General features: G+C 42.9%; 1 protein-coding gene across 1 annotated transcript in view; it reads left to right on the top strand.

Moving 5' to 3' along the window:
• Nucleotides 1–17240, top strand: part of NTRK2 (neurotrophic receptor tyrosine kinase 2) — a 332930-nt gene that overhangs the window by 269203 nt on the left and 46487 nt on the right. Inside the window, exon 18 of the mRNA XM_047831133.1 lies at nucleotides 581–815. Coding sequence (XP_047687089.1) covers nucleotides 581–815 — 235 coding nt within the window. The remainder of the gene's footprint in view (nucleotides 1–580; nucleotides 816–17240) is intronic.

Here is a 17240-nt window from a genome sequence, read left to right as displayed (position 1 = left end):
TGGGATTTGTCATGGGGAATGATGTCTGAGGGTGCCCTGACATTCTGCTCAGTTGGGCTTGAAGGAGAGAGGGCAGCTTGAAAACCATACCCCCCACCCCCCCGCTGCTGCAGAGCTCTGGCCCTGGTGGGGTCACTCTGGAGGCATTGGCCCAGGTCGGGGGCGCTCGGCCGAAGCATATAGCTGGGAGGGGAGGGCTGGGGTTCCCACTAAGGCACGATGACCCATCGCTTCAAGAGAGCCAAACTTTCCCCTTATGTTCTTTCTCCATTGCTTCTCAGGGTCAGGGGCTCTGGCCAGTGCCTGGCCCCAGCCCAGCTCTGGAGCCCCTAAAATGTACACCTCTGTGTGTGTGTTGAGTAGGGTACCATTCAGGTCCACATGGCCCTGGGAATTCTAGATGCCCTGGGAAATGAAGCCTGGGTGCTCTCAAGGCTTTAGGGGTGCACCTGTGGGTGAAGCATCCTTCCCCCCTCTTTAGCTAAGTCAGGCAGCCCTTGAGCCCCAGCAGCTGATGGGAGCAAAGGGCCCCCGGAGGAAAAAGCTGGGGCTCCAGCAATGCCTTCCATGTCCTCCACAGGGCCCACGGGCCTGACGCTGTGCTGATGGCCGAAGGCAACCCGCCGACAGAGCTGACGCAGTCCCAGATGCTGCACATCGCCCAGCAGATAGCGGCGGGCATGGTCTACCTGGCGTCCCAACACTTTGTGCACCGAGATCTGGCCACCCGGAACTGCCTGGTCGGTGAGAACCTCCTGGTGAAAATCGGGGACTTCGGGATGTCCCGGGACGTGTACAGCACTGACTACTACAGGGTGAGTGGCTGTGCCCACCGGGAGCCCCCAGGGCCCTCTTTCCCTGGGAGGCCCTTGTATTCATTTGCTGGGGCTGCTGTAACACAATGCCAGAGACAAGGGGCTTAAACAACAGACATTTATTTTCTCTAAATCCTAAAAGTCCAAGATCAAGGTGAAGACAAGGTTGCTTTGACCTTTGGCTTACAGACAGTGCCTTTCTCGGCATCCTCGTATGGTCTTTTTGCTGCGTGCTCATCCCTGGTGTCTCTCTCTGTGTCTCAAGTTCCTCATCTTCTAAGGACACCATCAGATTAGATGAAGGCCCCACCCACAGCCTCATTTTCACTTAATCACCTCTTCGAAGACCCTGTCTCAAATACAGCTATATGCTGAGGCACTGGGGGTTCAAATTTGGAGGGAACACAACTCAGCCAATAAAACCCATCCTGTGGCTTCCATGGCTCTCCAGAGTGGTATGTGATATCTCCAAGAGAAAAGCCCTCACCATGAATGGTTCCTCCAGAGGAGCCCCAGGTTAAAGGGTTTTGAGGTTTGGGTTTGATTCCGTGAAATTACTCCTGGAGCCTCTGTTTGAGGTGTGGCTGAAGATGAACTAGTTTACATAAATAATAGCATGGTAGACCTTGGAAGTTACCACCCAGAGACATCTTGGTGGAAAGTGGGTTAGCTGGTGGCCTTCTCGGTGAGATGGAAGAGGTTCTATTCTGCCTCCTACTGAATAGTGCCACCCCTGGCTGGGGTTCCAGCACTAGAAGCACTGGGGGCTAGAGTTATAGACAACAACTCAAATCCCCTGATCACCTGGAATTGGTCCCCTTGGCAAGGTGGATTTGGATCTTGGTAGGAGAGGAAAAGGACATTTCTGGAAACCTTGAAGTCATGATAATGAAAGTGAAGGTTTGAAGTGGTGTTCTACCACGTCAAACCCTCAAGTTGCTTCTCTTGTGGTTTTACCTGATTTTCAAGGGCAGAGAAAGAGAATAGGAAGGAAGAGGAATAAATGTGGTGTGTGTACAGAGCCTAAGAAGGTAAAACACAGAACTCAGCTAGATTTCATGATAAGGTAGGACTGGTAGAGAGAATGCCTCTCCTTGCCTTTGTTCATCCCTTCATGATTTACTTTTGAGGAGCCTTGTCTGTTTGTTTCCTGTGCCCCTCTCTACAGCCTTACTCACTTCTCATGCCTCTGCATTTTAGCTAAGCCAACATCACTACAAGTAGTCTAAGAAAATGAATCCATTGCTCTCCTGCATATTCCTCTGTAGGTTGTTTTGTGGGGTTTCCTCCTTTGGTCACCTTGGGAAGCATTGCCCACAGCCTGTGGGGCAAAGGAAGAGTGGGAACCAAATTGAAAAGGAGTCTCTTGGGTGTATTTGTAGGAAACGTGAGCATGGTCTTAACTTCAGATGTTTAAAATGGAGCTTCAAAGCACCTGTTCTGAGTCTAGGGATGACTAGTCTGTTCTAGATATCTAAACTTTGGCAGGAGATATTACCTGCCAATGGATGCATCTCCACTGCTAGCTCTGCTCCTTTGGTGAGAGGAGGGGTAGGGGACATCTCTTGGTCTCAAGAGATGAAGAACCACATGAGTGCTTCGCTAAAGAAAAGCTTTAATGATCTGATTGAGCATCGAAGGGAAAAGCATGTGGCCCAAGCAACAGCTTTCTCTTTAGCAGTAAGTCAATAAAGGTCTTAGAATGCTTGGCACAAAATAAGTACTCAATAGATGTTTTTCAACTTTATCCTGATCCAAATGGATAAAATCATGCTTCATTCCCAAAGCCAGGACGGGACCAGGTGGAGTCCATTGTCCCCTTCTACAACCTCTAGAAAAAAGAAATCAGAGGAAGAATATAGAAACGCTCAGTAGTAAGAATATAAAGCCCCCAATTTAAAAAATTGGCAAACTTTTTAAGAGAGGCATCTCCAAAGGAGATACACAAATGGCCGATAAGCACATGAAAAGATGCTCAACATCATTAGTCATTGGGGAAATGTAAATCAGAGCCCCAGTGAGATACCATTTCACACTCACCAGGATGGCTGTAATAAAGGCAGACAATAACAAGTGTTAACAGGAATGTGGAGAAATCAGAGCCCTCGTACTGCTGGTAGGGATGCAAAGTGGTGCAGCTGCCTGGGCAAATGGTTTGGCAGCTTCTCAAAACGTTCGACACAGACTCATGGTGTCACTCAGCAATTCCACCCCTAGGTATGTCCCTAAGAGAGCTGAAATCATACGTTCACACAAAAACGGGTACATAAATGTTCATAACAGCATTGTCCATAATAGGTAAAAAGTGGGAACAACTGAAGTGCCCATCAACTGATAAATGGCTAAGCGAGATGTGGTGATCCATACAACGGGATATTATTGGCCAAGAAGAAGGAATGAAGTACTGATCCATGCTATAACACAGATGAACCTTCATGCAACCCTTATGGTAAATTAGGAAGCCAGACTCAAAAGGTCACATATGTGACTCCATTATATGAAATGCCCAAAAGAGGCCCATCCATAGAGACAGAAAGTAGATCAGTGGTTGCCAATGGCTGGGAGAATAGAGAATGAGGAGTGACTTCTTCTGGATGTGGAGTTTCTTTTTGCAGTGATGAAAATGTTCTAGAAGTGCATAGTGGTGGTGGTTATCTAGTATATTTATAAACATACTGAATTGTGTACTTTAGAAAGGTAAAGATTATGGTACATAAATTATATCTCATCTCTTTAAAAAAACAACCCGAAAAGGAAAATACTAGTAAAATAGTGACCATTATTATGAACGTAAGAAGTTAGTCTGGATTATGTACGCATTATAAAAGTATTGTTGTTTGTCATCTATCTTATTTTGTCAACATTTGTTTAAAAGAAAATTCACCGCTTAGGAGACATTTTCCTGAAGTACTTTCTTCTGAATTCATTAGAGGAGATTACGATTCCCAGTCTCGTTATCTGTTGAATGTTCTTAGAACTATCCTAGTCATTAGCAAATGTGCTTCAGATGTCACATTTCTTTAACCCCACCCCCACCCCCTTTCCATCATGATCAGTACTCAGTGGTGGCTGCAGGATCTGTATGTCCATTTGCCTGTTCATCCTTCAGATGAGGAAGAAGAACCAGCCTTACATTGGCCTTTGCTATAGGTGGGGGTGGGCAGAAGGGGGTAAGAAAGTGGATGATGGATGTAAGACCTGACAATTTTGATAGTAAGAAAACAAATTCTTGTTCACCTTTTGGTTCCATGAAAGTATTTATCATCCTAGAACTCATTTGTAGAATGTTTTTGCTTATTAAAATATCAAAAGCAAATCAGTGGGTTCCGTTCTGTTGAGTCTGCCAAATGGACAAGAAGAAGCTGTTGCTGTTTCTGCAGGTGAACTCCAGCACCATCTTGCAATGGCTGTTTCCCAGAGCACTCTTGCTTTCCACCAGTTGGATCATCTCTAAGCCCTGCATTTATCCCCTTCCCAACATGGTGTGATTTCATCCTCCTTGTCATTGTAGCTGGGGAATGTGCTTTCTTTAGAGTTTGGGTTTCTCCTGGGCCAGCACTTGAAGTGTGTTTCTCTTCATTATTTACCTCCTATCCTCTCCAAGAGCCTGCATCGGACCCCAAGGGGAGGAAATGCTGTAGCTGGTGGGGGCCGTCATCACCAATGTTAAGAATCTCTTCCGCCACAACAGCAGGGAAGGATTTTTGTGTCTGCCACAGCTATCTTCTCTGGAAGAATGGTGATTAGTCCTGGAGTCAACTAGGTTGAGGAGCAACATGTCCCTTATCTTTAAGCAAGAGCCAATCCCCCTGGCAACCTGAGCCTTCTGCTCGTGGTGGCTTATGAGCAACCTGGTGGGGTGGCCACAGCTCCGTGCAATCCGTGGCAGGAGAGGCATGTGGCAGCTGTTCCTCCATCATGGGGGAGCTGGCTGCCCCAGGAAACGGCTGCCTCAAGGCTTCCACCCTGTTTCAGCTGAGCTAATTATATCCTCCCGAGGAAGGGAGAAATCGGAACAGTACATTTGCATTGAAACCAGCCTGATATGGCGAGTTCAAAATTACTCTAGCATTTATGTCCTCTGAATTGTTTTCATTAGCAGCTCTGCAGTACCAGTCTTTTATTTGGTTTTTATTCCTTCCCTTCACTGGCAAAACCTAGCATTTAGGAAACATCTGAACCAGATTTCTGCCACATTCTGCCTTTTGGAAACCGAGGAGCTCACTCTTCTTGGTCATTGCTGAGCCACAGTGGATCCACTGAAATTTTCCTGAAGTGCACCTTGGTGATTTTCACTCTTTGGGTCCAATGTATGCTTAAAATGAATGTGATCTGTTGGTGAGGAGAGAGCCCTGAAGATCTGAAATCCTAACTTTGAAATCCTGTTCCCCTTTGGGGTTTAGTTTTATGTTGAGGTGGTAAGAGAGACCATCCTTTAATTTACCTTCCACTTAAGGAGAAAAAAGAAGGAAGCAGAATCGGCAAGTTAATTTATGGTGGACGTTTAAAAAGGCAAGTGAGTATATATGGGCTAAGCAAGGCCATGGTCAGAATCCTAAAGTATTAAAGTGATACCAGCAACAACGTCTAAGAAATCATCTTTAGGTGTTCAATACCAATTTATTAACTGCAGAAAGAAAAGAAGATGGATTGTACCAAAATCCAAAGATGTAACAAGTAGCTAGAAGAACTGATTTGAACGTCAGTACCAGCTGGAAAATAAAGTCCTGAACCACAGAGGCTAGGGGAAGGTTTACATAACTTAAGAACCAGAGAAACACATAAGAAATAATCAAGCGTTAACTTTCATACCTTGGTATTGAGAAGAATGTGTTTAGTTTTTAAGGAATTTTGTTGTGCAATATGAGTGTTTCTAGAAAGATCAATTGATAGATTGATTGATAGATTGATTGATCAGTCTTGATTCATTCCACAAATGTGCTTAGTGGTTTATTGTGTAAAATGCCAACATCATTCCCTTTATGGAGAACAGCACTGAATCTCCCTGGTGAATGCCTGCTAATTCTTTTTATCTTTTTAATGTTTATTTATTTTAAGAGAGAGAGAGAACATGTGAGCAGGGGAGGGGCAGAAAGGAGAGGAGAGAGAATTCCAAGCAGGGTGGGTGCTGTCAGGGCAGAGCTCCATGCAGGGCTCCATCTTAGGAACCATGAGATCATGACCTGAGATGAAATCAAGAGTCAGACGCTTAATCAACTGAGCCACCTGGGCACCCCATCTTCTAATTCTTTTCTTTTCTTTTCTTTATTTATTTTTTATTTTTGAGAGAGACAAAGACAGAGTGCAAGCTGGGGAGTGGCAGAAGGAGAGAGAGGGAGACGCAGAATCCGAAACAGGCTCCAAGCTCCAAACTGTCAGCACAGAGCCCAACACGGGGATTGAACTCACCAACCGTGAGCTCATGACCTGAGCCAAAGTCAGACGCTTAACCGACTGAGCTACCCAGGCACTCTCCCACCTGCTAATTCTTAAGACACAATTCCTGTTTCCCCTCCTCCCTGATTTCCTCCAAGCAGAATAATCACTCACAAATCCATAGTACCTCCACACTTCATATAAATAAGCATTACAGCATAGTGATGTGACAAGTTTATACATTATGCTACATACACCCAAAGCGTGTCAACTACACTCAAGTTTTTAAAAAATGTATCTCACTAATAAATGCATTCTCACCAATATATAAATAAATATCACAGCATAAGCACATTGCATCATGGAAATTTGTGCATATATGTGTCTTCTCACTAACATGGGAGCAAGAAGAGGACAAGTCTTACACATCTTTGTAACCACAGAGACCGCCACTGGGTAGGGCACATACTAGGTGGCCAATGCATGATTGTTGAACAGGACATGAATCAGGAAATGCCTTTATGAGTGTGACTTTTTAGCCTTGTAGAATAAAGAAGATACTCAGATTTGCAGATGGGCCTGGCCCTGAGGCTGGGAGCCCTGGCTTCAGGAAGTAAAAGTAGGGAGAGAGGCATGCCCTTATCTCAGACCATTTTCTTTTCAGTAGAGATCCCAGAGCTAAAACTTATTTGCTCTTACACTATAGTAAAAGAAAGAAAGAAGGAAAGAAAGAAAGAAAGAAAGAAAGAAAGAAAGAGAAAGGAAGAAAGAAAGAAAGAAAGAAAGAAAAGAAAAGAGAAAAGAAGAAGGAAAAGAAAAGAAAAGAAAAGAAAAGAAAAGAAAAGAAAAGAAAAGAAAAGAAAAATCTCCTGTGGTATACTCCTCCTAGAATGTTTGAAACCAGGCACATTGTTCATTTTAAGAGGCAACACAGTCCCTTCCCGATAGAGGAATGTCATTAACTCTTTTTTGCATACATCATTTCCTTAATTTCCCCCTTAATACATGATACACAATCACTCAACTTCCACAGGACCACTTGTAGACCTTGCCATTTAACGTCTTTTGATTAAAGTGGCCCCAGAAACTTAAGAGCTTGTTTATTTTATGAAATCATCTTCAATTTATGCTTTGCACCACACTCAGAGAGAGCACAGTTCAGAGGAACCTGTCTGCCGGGGAGAAATCAGAACATTGAGTTCAGACTAATTCTATATTAAACTAGATTTGCATAAATTATCTCAAGATTCTAAATTGGCTTAATTCGTATTCAAGCCTTCCTAAGAGCCTGTTACATATGGTTTGGTGTTGCAAGAGGGTGGGTGTCATTTCATTCATTCATTCATTCATTCATTTGTTCGACACACATGCATGAAGCAGCTACTATGTGCTAGATACTTTAGTAGATAGTAAAGGCATCCAGATAAAAGACACATGGGTTGTGACTCGGAAGAGATCTCAGACCCGGGATATTGTGATAAATACTGTAAAAGAGACATGTACACTAAAGAGGAAGCCACCAGCCCACTTTGGGAATCAGAGTAGGGCTCACAGAGGTGTGACGTTTGAGCTAGCATATAAAATATGAACCCCAAATTGTTCTTCTGGCAAGAGGACCCACGCCAGGTGGGGAGGGAGACATTGTTGGCATGGGAGGGAGCAATGGAAGGAGATGGCAGTGTAAACACCATGGTGTGTGGCCAGGGAATGGGGGCTCTTTTGCATGCAATCATTGCAGGCAGGCTAACAAAGTAGGCTATTGAGACTATTATCAGATTTCGCGGGGACCTGTTTGCCATGCCAAAGACTTTGGACTTGGTCCTTTTAGCAGCAGGGATCCACTGAGAGTTTTTATGCCAGAAAGAAACATGTCAGATTGCATTTTGTCAGCTTATGAAAATAGATCTGCCCAACAGATCCCCAAATCCCCACTCCTAGAGTAGAGCAGCATCTCTCAAACTGGGCCAGTGAGCTGTCAGTGGTGTTCGCAAGGAAAAGAGATCCGTAATCACTAAGATAAGTAATCATTTTCTGTGCTTCAGGTCTCCTCAGAGCCTTTAATATGTCACTATGCCATGTGACCTTTGAAGAAGGGGTATGGAAAGTGGCCAAGGCCAGCATAGAAGAACTGGCCTGCAAATTTTTTGTCCAGGTCCCTGGTCCCATTCATTTCCCAGTGAAGACTGGTGAAGACTGTTAGCAGGATGTGGAATAAATCTCCCTTGTGTTTTTTTTTTTAGTCTCCTGAGTCCTTTATCCCTGGGGTCACTAGCCTGTCCACTTTTGCATGGAAGTGTTACCTGCAGAAATTAAATACGCTGTCAGGTGCTGTGGGAATGAAGGGAGGCCATAGCTCATTGGCCCGGAAGCGCCAGCTGGATTCTTATTCCTCAAAGTGCTAAGAGGCATCTTCAGCAGGTACTTTCTCCCCCTTTTTTGAAGCAGTCAGGCTTCAGCTGTTAACGCCTGTGACATTCCACGTTTTTCATTACTCACACCAGAACCCCTTAAAAAGCTGGTGACGAAGAGTTAGCTGGGGTATAAAGGAAAGAAAATTGGACTGAGGTCCTCAAGGCAGGGAGTCAAATCTGATTTCTCTTTTCTAATCTTATGTTTCTATCAGTGAAGAATGAATTTAGCGGAAGGTAGCAATATGCTACTAGCAGTGGTCGAAGCAGATAGGGAGTTGTCTTCGTTAGCATGACAAGAAGTTCATATGTGGGCAGCTTCTGATTGATTCACAGGCCACCCAGTGCCAGGGCTGGGGGTTGGCACTTGCTGTTTCCTTGGTCTTTTCCTCATGGCTGCAAGGTGGTGGCAGCTACTCCAAGCACATCAAAATTTCAATTAGGGGAGAATGGGGGCAGAGCGGCTTTAGGGAGCAGATAATTTCTTCTTGTGTACATTCTTCTCATCAGAAAGTAAGTCTTTCCCAGAACATCCCCTCCACAGATGCCTCCTCATGGTGACCTCATTGGTCACAGGTGGGGCAAGACTAAGGGCTGAACAAAAAATGGGGCACCTGGGTAGCTCAGTCAGTTAAGTGTCCAATTCTTGCTTTTGGCTCAGGTCAATGATCTCACAGTTCATGAGTTCGAGCCCCACATCTGGCTCTGCGCTGATAGTGCTGGACCTGTTTGGTGTTCTCTCTCCATCTCTCTCTGCCCCTCCTGCTCTCTCTCCCTCTCTCTCCCTCTCAAAATAAATAAACTTTTAAAAAAGACTAAGTGCTGAACAGGTTTGCAGAAATCAATGGCTTATTACTGAAAACCTATACAAAACTGGGAGTCTACTCTAGGGAAGAAGGAACCAAAAGATGTGTGACATTTCAGTAAAAGACCTAAACAAAACTGGGATTCTGCTATAGAATGAAAGGAAGCAAAAGTGAATGACTTTGGGAAGAGTAAAGAAAATCATGTCATACTCACCCTATGCACCCTTGTGGCCTCTATGTATTTATTTGCAATGAGTTCCTGCCTTTAAATGTTGTTGAGAACAATAAATGGAAGTGGCACATAATCGTTGTTAAAAAATTAAACTACTGGAATTTCTCAGTGGGAGATCTTTTTTCCTCTGTGTACAATGTTTCTTTTTTTTTTCTGGCTGCTTTGAAAATAATTTCTTTATTCCTTGTCTTGAGAAATCTGATTAGAACGTGCCTTCATATAGTTTCATTCATGTTTCTTATGCTTGGATGCTTTGGATTACTTGGACTTGCAGCCTTACAATTGCCATCAATTTGGAAAGTTTTTGACCATTACTTGTTCAAATATTTCTTCTCTTTCTCTTATTCACCACCTAGGGACTCCAATTTGACTCATATTAAGCCATTTAAAACTGTCTCATGATTCATTGAAATCTTTTGTGTTTTGGATTCTCTTTTCTTTGTGTGTTTCATCTTCAATATTTTCTATTACTGTATCTTCAAGTTCCATAATCTTTTCTTCTTCGATGTCTATTTTTCCATTATTCCCAAACAGTGTATTTTTCATATCATGCATTATAGTTTTCATTTCTAGAAGTTCAGTATGGCTTTTCTTATATCGTCCATGCCTCTAGTTAATTTTTTAAACATATGTAGTACATTTATAATAATGTTTCAGTATGCTTTTTCTAGTGTCAACATGTGTGCCAGTCCTGGATCAATTTCCACTGGTTGATTTCTCTCCTAACGATGGGTCATATTTTTCTACTCCCTTTGTATGCCTGGTAATTTCAGATTGGATGCCAGACATTGTGAATTTTATCTTGTTTGGTACTGGATATTTTTTCATTCCTATAAATACTTTTGTGCTTTGTTCTGGAATGTGGTTATATTGCCTTGAAACAGTTTTATTTCTTTGTGTGTTGCTATTAAGATTAGGCAGGACTGACCAGTGCTTACTTTAGAGCTAATAATTCCTTGCTACTGAGACAAGATCTACTGGCACTCTACCCAAGTCCCCATGAATCATGAGGTTTTCACCGTCTTCATGGGAATCAGCACTGTTTCTGACCTTCTGTGAGCACTGGGCTTCCACTGATCCCCTGGGCTAAGAATTCTTTCCCAGCCATTGATACTGTCTGCACATGCGTGCACTGTTGAGTGCTCAGCTGAACACTCAAGTGGCACCTTCTGCAGATCTTCCGCGTTCTTTCTGTGCACAGCTCTCCCTTTTCCAGAATTCTGTCCTTTCCACTCTAGCTGCCTTGATCTCCCCAGACTCCCAGCTCCCAACTCCTGAACTTAGGGAGCTGGCCAAGCTCCATCTGGTTTTCCCCACCTCTGTCTCTTTCAACAAATTAAGCTTAACAATGATAAGATTCATCGTATCTGTTTCTCATCTCTCACGGATCATTGTCCTCCACTGTCTGTTATCTAGTGTCTTGAAAATAATTGTTTCATCTGAATTTAAGCCATTTTTTACTTATTTCGCATGAGAAGGTAAATCTCTTTTCTGTTACTCCATCTTGCCTAGCACTTGAAGGCAGTTGCCATCTCTCTTGATGATGAATATGTCATTCCAAAAATCTATTAGTGAACCACTTATAAGCTGCAGCAAAGAAAACAAGTTCTCCCACCTCTTTAGAACAGCTACTTCCTGTAAAGGTTTTTTGTTTTCCTTTCTAATTAAATAACTTGCATTTACATAATACTTCTTCTACAGTTAAAGTTTTCCTGCCTACACAAGATTATTACTTAAGTACGAGAGTAGATTTTCTCCATCTCCAGTGAGTATTGAGCAAGAGGAAATTATCTTAGCTTTCCTGTTACCTCTGAGAGATTCCCTAGGATCAAATTGTGAATTGGTTCAAGGTGGCTTTGGGAAAAAATATGTGGGTTGAAATATTAATAAGGTTCCACACTGTTTACATTTTCCCACGGTCTTTGTCCTATGGTCAGGGACAGAACACCTTGGATGGAGAAATGAATTAGTCCAAGCTGGTACTGTATATATTGCTCTCAGCAATGCCTCTTCAATTTGTAGATACTGAGTGAGACATGCTCTGCTCCCTAAAGAAGATGACAAGCCTCCTGAGGAGAAAACACATAAATGAATCACTCTGATGCTACATAGTGTGATACATGTTATGAGTAGAGATAAATTGGTTTTTATTGGAATGTGGGAATGAAATCTAGAAAGTTCTCTGGAGGAAACAAGATTTGACCTAGACCTTAAGGAAAGAATAGCAGGTGGGGTAGGGTGGGAATTTAAATACTATTGCATGTGACCACAGTTACAACCAAGACTAGGTGATCCAATTACACGTGATTCTTGGGCAGGATGCTTATCTTCTAATTTTGACCTCCATAATGTTTCACATGGTATGAGGCACTCACTAGGGTCTTACTGTTTATAACTGCCTAAAAGGAGGTTCCAAGAAAGATGGTATGGTATTCTTCTTGGAAGTGTGGAAGTAAAACTGCTATCCATCATGATGGGTCTTTAGGATAGAAATCGCTCCTAAATCAAGTATGACTTGACTTCCTCTCTCAACACTCTGTAAAACTTTCTTAGAATTCTGTCCTCCAGGGGCACCTGGATGGCTCAGTCAGTCGAGTGTCCAATTCTTGATTTCAGCTTAGGTCATGATCTCACAGTTGTAGGATGGAGCCTTGAGTCGGGCTCTGTGCTGACAGTGTGGAGCCTGCTTGAGATTCTCTCTCTCTCTCTCTCTCTCTTCCTGTCTCTCTGTGCCCCTCCCCCTTTAATGCTGTTTCTCTCTCTCTCTCACTAAACAAACAAAGAAACATTACAAACAAATTCTGCCTTCCAGTAATTAGTTCCCATATCTGCTTGGTCTATTTGTCCAGATATGAAAAACTATAAACCCTCAGAGATTGTTGCAGCCACCTAACCTATTCTTGGACACACATGAAGTCCTTAAAAATAATAGCATGGATCCCTCTGCAGAGTTGTGGCAGCATCTCTCTCTTGCTGATCATTTTATTGGTCATAAGAACTTAGTACAGACATAGGAGCTGAGAAATTCTACTTTGCAGACAAATCACATCCTAATTTGTGCTCCACTAAGAGAATTTTTAAACACACAGTTATTTGTGATGTCTGACTATAAGACAAATTCTTTTCATGCTAATGAAGGCCTAGCAGTATTATCTTACCTGGTACTAAAGAGCTCCCCACTTCTGGGCTCCTGAACTTGACCGTACACCTCAATATCTCACAGTGCTTTTGTCAAAAAATCTTGATTATTGAACCTCACCTTAGAAAAACTAATTCAGCATCTTGGAGGAGGGGGATGAAAACTGGTTTGCTTTTTTTTTTTTTTAAGTTTTAGCAAGCTTTTTGGGTAAGTCTGATGTGCAGCTAAGTTTAAGAATTGGTACTGGTCCTAATCAGCAGCATTTTCAGAAAGTAGCTGAGGGCATAACATGGGCTCATCTATGCAAAGATTCAAGTGGTAACATTATAACAGATCTTAATTATCAAGCTTTAAAAATAGGATAGGTGCTATTAAAAATTTTCTCAAACTTGACCCATTATTTTCCTGATGGAGATGGTATTACAATAATTAATGGATTTTTAGGACTTGCAGTGGGAAAGACTCTAAATGTTAATTACTATCATACAATCATACCCTACTATTCTTATCCTCAAAGTCTAGATTCTTTGAACCATGGCATCTCCAAATTGGTAAATGAAATATTATTTGAGGATTCCTCTCCCCCCCCCCCAACCCCCACCATCATCCTAGGAGGTGAGCTTGGCTCATTCTCTAGGTATGTTTTGTCAAAGACAACACAAGGAAAGAAAAAAAAAGACAGAATAAACAGGAGGTTCGAAGTGATGTGACCTGCTCCTGGACAAGCCAACATCAGAGCAGCAATGCCTTCCTCCTGCAAGGAGCAAGGTCCCCCAGGCTGGTCTGCAGTCTAGGAAGACCCCTGCTGGCCTTCGCTGTCACTGCATGGTTGTATATCTGTGTGGGTGACTGGTGGGGGCCCTGCAGCAAGAAAAGGCTTGTAAGGAGTCAAACAGCTTGTTAAGGTATCCTTGTGGGTGTCTGTATTGAAGTGTCACAGTATGAAGGCTTTTTATTAGCAGCTATTTTAGAATCCTAACACTGAAATGGAACAGTTTCTTCCCTACATGGCATTTCCAGGCTGGCTTCCTCCCTCACAGCCCTATGACAGCATCAGCCATCTCCTAAGGGGGTGGAGAACATGACGCTGGGCTCCTTTGACGGCGGAGCCCGGCTATGTGGCCCACGCCCTCAGCTCTGGAGATAATTTGGTTCATTCACATGTTGCTGATGACGGGGAAGCAGCAGCGGAGGCTGAGGAGGACTCGGGGCTCATGCCTCGCCTGTGCATATGGCACAGAAAGCTTCCTGGGTTTTGCAAAGGTGTAGAGGGATTGGTGTACAATCTTAAGGGCAGAGAGGGAACATTTACCCAACAGTGAAATCCCAGAGTGAGTTAAGTCCAGTATTTGCATGTTTTCTTTTGGCAACCAGAGACCTGAATTGTTCCCACGTCTTTAAGGGCAGAGGTGAATTTCTTCTGGAAAACTTTTTAGGCTTCACTGTAGGAAAGGATTGTGACCTTAAAAGACTCTTGTTAACGTCTTAGAGGGTTGATGTTGGGTCTTGTAAGGAAGACTAACGTTTATTGGCCTCCTTTTATCTCTCAGCTTGACATGTAACCTTCTCACCCCTCTTTAACAATACAGATGAGGAGAGTAATATTTGGAGAGGTGAAGTCACTTTCCTGAGATGCCACAGCTTATCCAGGTGCAAAGCTGGCATCTGAAGCCCTGTTCTCAAAGGAAAATACCATACTCTTCTCACTCTGAACCTCCCTGATGCCCTCAGGCTCCTCTGTCTTCTCCCTACAATTGGTGAAGTGTCATCTGGTAGATTCTCAGAGCTCCGCTGATAGTGGCCATTACGGATTCATCTGGGACAGTGGCTCACTGTGTAGGACAAAGTCTGAAAGCTTTATTGGCTGGAGGAGGAAAAGGGATACTTTACATTTCTGAACCATAACCTTGTAGATTGGGAAGGGGCTTCAGAAAAAAAACCAATCTGACCTTCTTAAGGATCTTAAGGAGGGATTCTGGAATCTTTCCCGATTCCAAATCTGGCTAATATGCAAAGGAACATGGAACCAACAGACAGCAGGCCTTGATCCATTCTCACCTGCAATATGTCTGCAGTGTGTGACTTTGAACAGCTCATTATACTTCTCTGAACCTTACTTCCCATCTTAGTAAAATGGTATAGAAGGCTGTCTGCTACTTAGTGCTGTCATGAAGCCACTGTGGAAAGTAGGAAATATACGAAGCTGAATCTGTGGCATATGCTGGGCTCTACCTTCCATGTGTGGGGGAATGCTGTCTTAGATAAACATCCTTGAATCTGGGACGAGTTCCTAGAAATGTGAGCGCTGTCTCAGATCTTTATGGAAGAGTCCCAGGGTGCTGCCTTTGGACACATATATTGACCACCACTTTCCCTCCCTTTATGTCTCCTGAATTTATGACCTACCTTCTATGAGTATTTTTACAGCCACCCTTCATACACTGTTGGCCAACCCTCCCAGGCTAGAGTGATGTTTATGAGGTCTTTGAGAATGTCCAAGGATTTCCCTTGATCCCTACTTCCTGCTGATCTGAACTCTGTACTCCTACTACTATGCCCTTAAAGGCAATGTTAGCTGCTACCACAGAAAGCATATTTTCCTTTCTATGTTTCCTTTGTCTTCTTGTGGTTGGTCCAGAACTATCACTTGTTTACCTCTTGTCAGCCATTATGAATCATAACTATTTGCCTAGGCATGAAACACATGTCATAAATGGGAGCCGTCATGGCATAAACCACACACATTGTGGCATAAGTCAATTTGGACACCACAGGACCGGGCTCTGCCTTCCAGCAGTCTGATGAAGCCCAGAGACACCCTCTCCAAATAAGGCTTTAAATTCATAACACCAAATGTGAAGAGTTACAAAGGAACACAGTTACACTGCAGTACAGTTATAACATGTAAATAGTGTGATATTATAATGCATGTGTTTTTGTTAAAACTAAGTAAATGATGCGATCTGGTGGCAGGTCTAATAATCACTATAATTTGAACGTAAATGATGAACATAAATGATGTTTTGAGATATCTACAACAACAAGGTGATATAAAAATATCCAATTTCTACCGGTGGCAATTTCACATACGCTGCTGATACTACTGTGGTTTGTTGTCCGTGTTTGTAACTGAAGGAAATGTTACCTTTTTGAGAGGGATTTTGTGAGTAAATACTAGAAGCAATTCAAGTTCATAGAACCCTGTGAATTCTACCCACAAATCCCTTAAGGGTGGATGCATTATAGGTCAAGTTCTACCTTAGACCATTGCATAACCATGAGCGGATGCTCATTCATCGGGCACGATAAAGTCCTGCTGGCTAGGATCATTCTAGAGCATGTGAAGCATGGAAGTAGGGGTTGGGAGGTAGTGTAAAGAACTTGTATCTAGAGCCAGACCACCTCAGTTCAAATTACAGTTCCAGAACCCACTTACTAACTATGTGACCTTGTATAAGTCACTTCAGATCGCAATCCTCAATTTCTTCTACTGTTAAATAGCAATCATGATAACGCCTTCTCAGATTGCTTGTGTAAGGATTAAATCACTTTAAACAATGCCTGCCTCACAGCGGGCATTTTACATGTCAGCTATCATCATTATAGTTATACATGAGCATTTAAAGAGAATATCTCAGAAATAAATGGCATGACAGTGAATCAGCCTTGGGCAGGGCAGTGTTAAGCTGGGCATGCACACACTGGTGTTTGAGGAGCTATGGGTTCAGCCCACGTGTCTCTACCTCTCAAGGAGACTGCCGGAGACTTTGCCAAGAGTCTTGTTGAGATCAGTGTACTTCATGCCCGTGGCAATCCCTTGTCTTCAGCCCAACAGACACTGGATGATCTTTTGCTATGACTTCATCTTAATGGACCTGTCCTTGCTCCCAGTTATCACCTCTCCCTTTTCCAAGTGCTTTCCAACCACCTTTAACTAGTTGCTGTTAAAATTCAGCCTGGGACAAAGGTCATGTTTAGTTATCAGAGGTTTCTGGAATCCTACTTCTTCACCCTTTTTTGAAAATCATGTCAATCTTTGTCCATGTGCCTTTATCATCTTTGCTCCTTTGTTTCCCTAGTTCCCACTGTCTGTGTGGATGCCAAACTTAATACTGCCAAGGGAAGTAGGCTGGGACGCTGCTTAGCAATGTCTGGAGACACATGTTCTTTTAAATACAACCTTGAGCTTTCCATTTATCTCGTTTCCTTTGAGTTTCAGATTTCTCTTGACCATATTTGTTCCACCTATTCTAGATTTAAGATCAATTCCATTGATGGAATAGAGAGAATTAAAATAGGAATTGCATAGTCAATTCACTGAACAAATGTTTTTGAGTGACTTATTATGTGTACTAGGAGGGGAAAAGTACGCCAACGTAGACACATCTTAGCCTAGTGGAACTAAAGATCCATGTGGAGAGCCAGGCATTGATCAGATAATCTCAATATCTATAAATAAGAACT

Source organism: Prionailurus viverrinus, chromosome D4, assembly GCF_022837055.1.
Source record: "Prionailurus viverrinus isolate Anna chromosome D4, UM_Priviv_1.0, whole genome shotgun sequence".
Taxonomy (NCBI): Eukaryota; Metazoa; Chordata; class Mammalia; order Carnivora; family Felidae; genus Prionailurus; species Prionailurus viverrinus.
Note: the sequence above shows the minus strand (reverse complement) of the source record. Positions and strands in the feature narration are given on the sequence as shown.